This window comes from Vicugna pacos, chromosome 15 (assembly GCF_048564905.1).
Source record: "Vicugna pacos chromosome 15, VicPac4, whole genome shotgun sequence".
NCBI lineage: Eukaryota > Metazoa > Chordata > Mammalia > Artiodactyla > Camelidae > Vicugna > Vicugna pacos.
Window position 1 is genome coordinate 42,454,291 of NC_133001.1, and position 8,496 is coordinate 42,462,786.

At 37.2% G+C, this 8,496-nt stretch overlaps 1 protein-coding gene across 4 annotated transcripts in view; it reads right to left on the bottom strand.

The window, feature by feature from the left end:
- ZNF512 (zinc finger protein 512) overlaps window positions 1-8,460 on the bottom strand; it is a 31,879-nt gene extending 23,419 nt beyond the window's left edge. For 3 of the 4 annotated variants that reach the window (XM_015242519.3, XM_072937999.1, XM_015242515.3), the window contains exons 1-2: window positions 8,338-8,460; window positions 7,763-7,821 (exon numbers count right to left, since the gene is read on the bottom strand). In XM_015242519.3, coding sequence (XP_015098005.1) covers window positions 7,763-7,821; window positions 8,338-8,367 — 89 coding nt within the window. In that variant the 5' untranslated portion in view covers window positions 8,368-8,460. The remainder of the gene's footprint in view (window positions 1-7,762; window positions 7,822-8,337) is intronic. The other variant, XM_015242532.3, reaches the window with a different exon arrangement.
- Window positions 8,461-8,496: the final 36 nt, after the last annotated feature.

Below are 8,496 nucleotides of genomic sequence, written 5' to 3' on the forward strand. Positions count from 1 at the left end.
AAATTAAAAAATTAAAAATAAATAAATAAGTTACATCCCCTCCAACATAAATAAATAAATACATAAATACATAATGTGTTCTCTAACCACATCAGAATTAAATCAGAAATCAAAAACAATAAGGTATCTAAAATAAAAAATAAATCTGGAAATTAAACAATCTATTTCTAAGTAATTCATGGGTCAAAAATGAACTCCCAAGGGAAACTGGAAAATATTTTAAGTGAATAACAACCAAAATACACATACCAAAATTTGTGGAATGCAACTAAAGCAGTACATAGAGGGAAACTTTACGCTCTAAATGCTTATGTTAGAAGAGAGCTAAAATCAATGACTTGAGATTTCATATTAAGATACCTTAAAAAGAAGAGCAAAGTAAGCCCAAAGAATAGAGACAACATAATAAAAAGGAAAAATTCATAAATTAGGAAACAGACATTAGAGAAGATCTGGTTCTTCAAAAAGATCACAAAATTGACAACCCCGTAGCTAAACTGATCAAGAAAAAAAGATACCAAAGATACTACAAATAATCAATGTAAGAAATGAAAGAGGGGGTTTCCCTCAGGAAGGAGCAGGCGGCACGATGGCGGCTCCTGGACCACGTGGCCTGTGTGTCCGCGGGAGGAGGACGCTCCCCGCCCGCTGTCTGAGGCCATATGAATATGTTCAGCCATGAAATGAAACAGACTCACTGAAGTCTGAGTCCTGAGACACAGTGACCCAGGACACAGCCCTACCAGACGAAGTCACTATGTGGCACCCACACTTCAGAAGAGGGGAGTTAGCACCACCTCCTTAATGAATGGTTGAGTATCTACAGCAACTATTTGGAATTCTTCTACAGAGAAGATTTCTATTCAACATCAGTCATTAAAAAAAGAAAAAAAAAAAGAAATGAAAGAGGGGTTATCATTACACATTATGCAGACAGACATTAAAATAGTTAAGAGAATATTTTGAACAACTTTATGCCAATAAATTGACAAATTAAGGTAAACAAATTTCTTAAAAAACACAACTTACAAAATTGACATAAGAAGAAACTGGAGACATAAAGAGCAGAAGGAAAAAAGTAAAACTGCCCCTACTTGCAGTTTTTTTTTTAACAGATTTTTTGTAGTATGTTTACAAAGATAATCTCAGGAAATATGTGAAATAATTACTAGAACTAAAAATGAATTTAGCAAGTGGCAGGATACAAAGTTAAAACACAAAAATCAACTGTATTCTTAGACACTAACAGCAAACAAGTAGAAAATGAACTTATAAAAATAATAGCATTTACAGTAACAAATAATACAGGAATCTAGGAGCAAATCTAGGAATCTACGAACAAATCTAACAAAAGACATCCAAGACTTTTACAATGAAAACTACAACACATCAGTGGGAGAAAGTAAAGACCTAGATAAGTGGAAAAATATAATGTGCATATAAATCAGAAAACTCAATACTGTCAAAATGGCAATTCTCCTTAAACTGATCTATAGATTCAATATAATACCAATCAATACTCTAGCATGTTTCTTTTTATAGAAATTGACAAACTGATTGTAGAATTTATATAGAGGCAAAGAAAATAGAATAGCTGAAATAATTTTGAAAAAACAACAAAATTAGATGACTTTATCTGATTTTAAGACTTACTCTAATGTTACAGTATCAAGACAGCTCAGTATTGGCAAAAAAAAAGGTAGATGCATACATCAATGAAACAAAGTAAGGAAAGTGAAAAAGAAACAGACCCACACATCTTCAATTGATTTTTGACAAAGGCAGCAAGGCAACTGAATAGGGAAAGAATAGTCTTTTCAACAACTGGATGTACAAATGGAAAGAAATTAAATTGACCTTTGTAACATACCATGCACAAAAAATAACTCTGAATGAGCCATAGACCTGAATGTAAAACCCATAAAACTTATAGAAGAAAACATAGGAGAAAATATTTGCAATTAGGGATGGCAAAGTTTTCTTAAATATAAAAAGCATGAAACATAAATGAAAAAAAATTATATTTTATCACTTTTAATGGTAAATTTAAAATCTTTGCTCTTCTAAAAACACCATTAAGAAAGTAAAATGCAAATCATGAACTTGTGGAAATATTCAAGACACATATATCAGACAAAGGAATTGTATTCAGAAAAAATTTTTTAATTAAATAATACAATTCAATAATGAGACAAAACCCTACTTGGGATGGGTAATAATGTTTTTTTTTTTTAATGAAGGTACTGGGAGTTGAACCCAGGACCTCACGCATGCTAGACACGTACTCTACCACTGAGCTATACCCTCCCTAGCCCCCAATTTTTTTTTAACGTGGGCAAAAGACATAGACACTTGACAAAATAAGATATATGAATGGCTAATAAGCACACAAACAGATGTTCTACACCATTACTCATCAGGAAAATGAAAATTAAAACCACAATGAAATACCACAATATACCCATTTAAGCTAAAATTAGAGACTTACTCTCATACACTAGAAACATAAAATACCAGCAATTTGGAAAACAGACAATTTCTTTAAAAGTTAAACATACTCCTGACATATGACGCAAGCAACCTAAGATGGTAAACACCATCCTAGTAAATAAATACTGTGTTAGGTATTAATAAAGAGAAAAACAGACAATGAAACCACAACTGACTGATTAACAACCATTGAGAAAAAGACTGGAACCTGGCAAAAAAGATCTTCTTCAACTGGAAACATAAAGAGGGAACCTCAGCAGGACAGTAGGAGGCGGTGTGCTCATGATATAATCAGGCTCCATACCCCTGAGATGGGCAATTCACAAGCTGAAGAATAGTTAAGTCGCAGAGGCCCTCCAACAGAAGTGAGAGTTCTAAGCCCCTCTTCAGGCTCTCTAGCCCAGGGTTCCAGCCTTGGGAGGAGGAGGAGCCCCCAGGACATCTGGTTTTGAAGACCAGTGGAGCTTAACTCCAGAAGCCCCATGGGATTGGGGGCAACAGAGACTTCATTCTCTTAGGAAGCGTACACAGAAACTCGCATGCACCAGGTCCGAGGGCAGAGGCAGTGATTTCATAGGAACCTGGGCCAGGCCTGCCTGCTGGTTTTGGAAGGTCACCCAGGGGACATAAAAGCTGGTGACAGACATTCCCGGAGTGTTAATCTACATGAGCTTTCCTAGAGGTTGACATCTTGATTGGATCATTAGCACCAAGACCTAGCCCCACCCAACAGCCTTAAGAGAAGCCTTGGGCCAAACAACATACTGGCTATGAACACAGCCCCACCCATCAGCAGACCTTCTGAGCCACAAACTTCTAGACATGGCCCTATCCACCAGAGGTCCAGGACCAAGCTTCACCCAGCAGTGGGCAGGCACCGGCTCCTCCTGCCAGGAAACCTGCATAATCCTCTAGTCCAGCCTTATCCACCAGGGGCAGATACCAGAAATAAGAAAATAACAATCCCAAAGCCTGTGGAAAGAATCCACAAACACAGGACAGACTGGGACAGGCTGGACCCTGGCCCTTGGGTAACAAGAGAGGAGTGTACTGCTGGGACACATAGGATGTCTCCCAAAGAGGGCCACCTCTCAAAGGTTGAGAAACATAACTAACCTACCTAAAAATACAAATCGAAAGACAGATAATGAGGCAGCAGAGGAATACCTTCCAGGCAAAGGCACAAGATAAAATCCCAGAAGAAATAAGTGATGAGGAGATAGGCAATTTATCTGAGAAAGAGTTTAAAGTAATGATGGCGAAGATGTTCAGTGAACTCAAGAGGAGTATAAATGCACAGAGCAAAGTTTTCAGAAAAGAATTGGAAAATATAAAGAATATCTAAACAGAGTTGAAGAATAAAATCACTGAAATGAATAACACACTAGAAGGAACCAAGAATAGACTAAATGAGGCAGAAGAATGGATCAATGAGGTAGAAGACAGGTTAGTGGAAATCACTCCTGCAGAACAGAAAAAAGAAAAAAGAATGAAAAGAAATGAGGATAGTTTGATAGAACTGTAGGACAACATGAAGCACACTAATATTCACATTATAGGGGTCCCAGAAAGAGAAGAGAGAAAGAACCTAAGAAAATGTTTGGAGTGATAATAACTGAAAACTTCCCCAATTTGGGAAAGGAAAGTCACCCAGGTCCAGGATGCACACAGAGTTCCACACAGGATGAACTGAAATAGGAACACACAAAGGTACGTAGTAATCAAACTGACAAAAATTAAAGATAAGGAGAAAATATTAAAATTAGCAAGAGAAAAGCAGCAAATAACATACAAGGGGACACCCATAAGGTTATCAGCTGATTTTTCAGCAGAAACTCTACAGGTCAGAAGGGAGTGGCATGATATATTTCAAGTGGTGAAAGGGAAAAACTTACAACCAAGAATACTCTATCCAGCAAGGCTTTTGTTCAGATTTCATGGAGAAATCAAAAGCTTCAATGATAAATAAAAGCTAAAGATTTCAGTACTACCAAACCAGCTTTACAACAAATATTAAAGGAACTTCTCTAGTCATCAAACCATAAGAGAACAAAAAGAAGAAAGAGAGGAGGGAAAAAAAAAAAAGACCTACAAAAGATTGCTTTGGCAGTTTGGAGTCTTTTATGGTTCCATATAAATTTTGGAATTGTTTGTTCTAGTTCTGTGAAAAATGTTGTGAATATTTCAACAGGGGTTGCATTGGATATGTAGATTGCTTTGGGCAATATGGCCATTTTGATAATGTTGATTCTTTCAATCCAAGGGCACAAGATATCTTTCCATTTCTTTGTATCATCTTCAATTTCCTTCATCAGTGTTTTACAGTTTTCAGGTTATAGGTAACCTCCTTGGTTAGGTTTATTTCTAGGTATTTTGTTGTCTTTGATGCAATGGAAATATTTATGTCACTTTTAAAATTCTGGATTTTGAAGTGAAAAAAAAAAATAAAGAGAATGAAGGACCACAAATGGTAAAATATCCTTCTTTCTTATGGGTGAGTTGTATTCCATTACATGTATGTGCTGCATCTTCTTTATCTATTCATCTATTGATGTGCACTTAGGATGCTTCTATATCTTGGCAATTATAAATTTATAATAATTATAAATAATTGCTGTTAATAGAAGGGTGTATGTAACTTTTTGAATTAATTTTTATTTTGTGGTTGGCTTTATTCCTTTGGTAACTATGTAAGTTTAAAAAACCAAAGCTCTAAACATTCTTAGAAACAATGAACAGTACATATATGTAAATTTTTTTAAATATGTGCAAAATACTGTGTATGTGTTCATATGAAATATACTATATAGCAGTCAAACTGTAACAATTCTACCTAATAAAACTGAAAAATGAAAAAACAAATAAAAAAAGAGAAACAAAAACATTTTTCCACACAGAGACTTACACATGAATAAACAGCTTTATTGTATTATCCCCACATTAAAAATAACCCAAATGTCTCTCAAGGTAGATGGCTAAACAAATTATGGTATCCATAATGGAATCCTATTCAGCAATAAAAACTATTTTTATTCAAAATCATTACTCTGAGTGAAAGAAATCATGCAAAAAGAGGACACACTATCTGATTTCATTTACATAAAATCCCAGAACATGCTAACCACTGTACAGTGACAGAAAACAGGTCAGTGGATGTTTGGGGATAGGAGTAGAGGGAGGAATGGATTGCGAAGAGACACAAAATAACTTCTGGGAGACATGGAAATGTTATCTTGATGGTGGTTTCATGGGTACTTACATATGTCAAAGCTGATGATATTACCTACTTTAAATATATGCAGTCTACTGTACTTCAATTATACCTCATAAAAATATTTTTAAAAATTTTAATGGGAATTGGCAGTACTCTAGGGCTAAAACCCACCATCCCAAACAAATGGGAACAATCTCTACTAGAAAGACTGGATAGAATCAACAGGCCATTAAGAGTCAAGTCCCATGTGACTCCTTTTAGGAAACTCTCCTCATAGGAATTTCCTTACTCTTGGTGTAGGACTCAGATATACCCACTTCCCCTCTCATGAATAAGCCCAAGCATAGTTTAAAAAAAAATCAATAGTTTATATGATCAGCATGAATAACATCTTGGGAATTAAGTCTAAGTGGATAGGGAATCCCTCCCTCTAGATCTCTTATTTTTAAAGGACTTAGTAAAAACAGTTCTCAAGTATTTTATACTACATATCAACTCAGGGCATTTGACTATTTGTTAAAAACCAGATTAATCTCAAACTTCCCTTCCCATAAATACGACAAGAAGAAGCCTTTGGCTCAAACAATAATTATCATAACTGTAGTTACTTTAAAATAATTTGTTGTTTGTGGCACCTTCCACATTTGTACCTTCCTGTCTCAGCTTCTTATCATAAAGATGAAGAGTTTAAACTACTTTCAACTCCTTTCTGATCTACCAGGAATTTTTAAGAGCCGCTAGTTCATTCTCTAGGTGCAAATATTTAGATTTCATTGGAAAAATATTTTAAGTTCATCTCAGTATCCTTTGCAGCTTCCTTTTATTTTACCCAATCCTTAAATACTGATGTTTTCTCTGAAAAATAAAGGTTTCATCCTTTACTCTCTTCTAGTCTCACTTCTCACCAATGACTCTCAAACTTCACAATCTCTTAGGCCACTTAAAAATTAAATAAAAAATTAAGATTCTGATGCCCTGACCCCCATGATTCTGATTCTGATTAACAGAAGAGGGCCCATTAATCTTAACATTTCTTTTGAGGAGTTAGGTAATTAGGTATGTATGTATGTATTACTTCACGGAGGTACTGGGGATTGAATCTGGGACCTCGTGCATGCTAAGCAAGCAGTCTACCACTTAGCTATACCCTCCTGCTTAATCTTTACATTTCTTAACAATTACCCACTTGCTATTCCGTCACATCCTTTTACCCATTCACATTCTGTTCTTACTTCTAAGAGGAAAAAAAGCCTTTTCCTTCTGGCTAACTGCGTAATTCTTTGACTTTCAAGTCTGTTTAGGAGTGATTTGCTCTGGTAACCCTTCCTTCCAAACTATCCCTTTCCCCAATGGCTATGTTAAATTCCTGTTTAAAAACATTTAATTACACTGTATGGTGTTGATCTCCTTGCCTAGGTTTGTTAGACTGCTAGTTCTATGTTTTTCATTTCTGTATATCTAACGTACTACACAGCTGGCACAGCAGATATTTAGTAAATGTTATATGAATGAATTAATCTCTACCAATGAGTATCTCATTAACAAGAATCTTTTCTGTATTAACAAATACCGAAAAGCTTAGCACATTCAGTACACCATATAACCAACCAGTCTTAAAGCCAAGTAGTTTGAAAATACAAGGATTTCTTACAGTCATTTTAACCAGTCCTTCCCATGTTCATCAATGTATTCATGAGTACATATCTGATGTCTGAAAAAAAATGCAGGGCTACAGAGTCTCATGCTATTATAATTCGTACTTTTTTTTTTTTTTTGCAATCTAAGTTTTCCTCCCCACACTAAGATTAGACCTGCACTTCCAATCAGATGGCCACCAGCTACAGGTGGCTATTTAAATTTAAATTAATTAAAATTAAGGACAATTAAAAACTCCTTCCTTAGTCACACTAGCCACATTTCAAGCGCTCAAAAGCCATACGTGGCTTGTGGCTACAGTTTGGGACAGTGTGGATACAGAACATTTTCATAAACAGAGGAACTGCTATTGGACAGTGCTGGCGACACAATTATAAACAGACCGCAGAAAACCTCACTTACTTCTTAGCTCCCACGATCCTCGTGCTCCTCTGCTGCTTAAAGGATGTGGGTCCCGGGGTCTAGCAAATTGCAAGCACATGAGTGAATGCTAGGGACTTCGGAACCTTGACCACAAAAAGAACCTCCCATGAGGAGAAACGAAGCTCTCCCGGTGCTACTACCTCAAATGGAAGGCGGCAAGACTTTTTAGGAAAAGTGTGCCTCCCCATCCTCCTACAGGGTCAAAGCAGGTGACAACACCAGAGCCTTCATTTCTCCCATTCTCAAAGCCTTGTCCTAGACAGAGGCTCTAAAAGGGAGGCGGAAAGGGAGGCAACGGATACGGGAAGCAATGGGGATGTAAAGGCAATAGAGACTAACGACAATCCGACGAGGAACAGAGTCCAAGGGAATGAGGAACAGGCAGCAGAAAGTGGAGGAAAAAAGAGGGGACAGGTAGATCTGACCTAGAAGGGTGGGGCCTACAATGGGCTCAGATAAAACCAACTCTGAGCAGGAAACAAAAGGGAGGGACGGCGTGTGGCGAGCTCGCCAGCGCTACCCCTAAGGCATAACGGTCAAACCGAGAAACTCACGGCGGGCACTGCACCCAGTCTCGAAGACATCACTCCCTCTCCACGCCTAACAAATTCACCCAAGGGCTCCGGCCAGACCAACGCCACTTCCGCTCTCCTCTCCGCTCCCGGATGTGGAGTCGGCGCCGCGAGTTCGGTCTCGTACGTCTACTTCCGCCT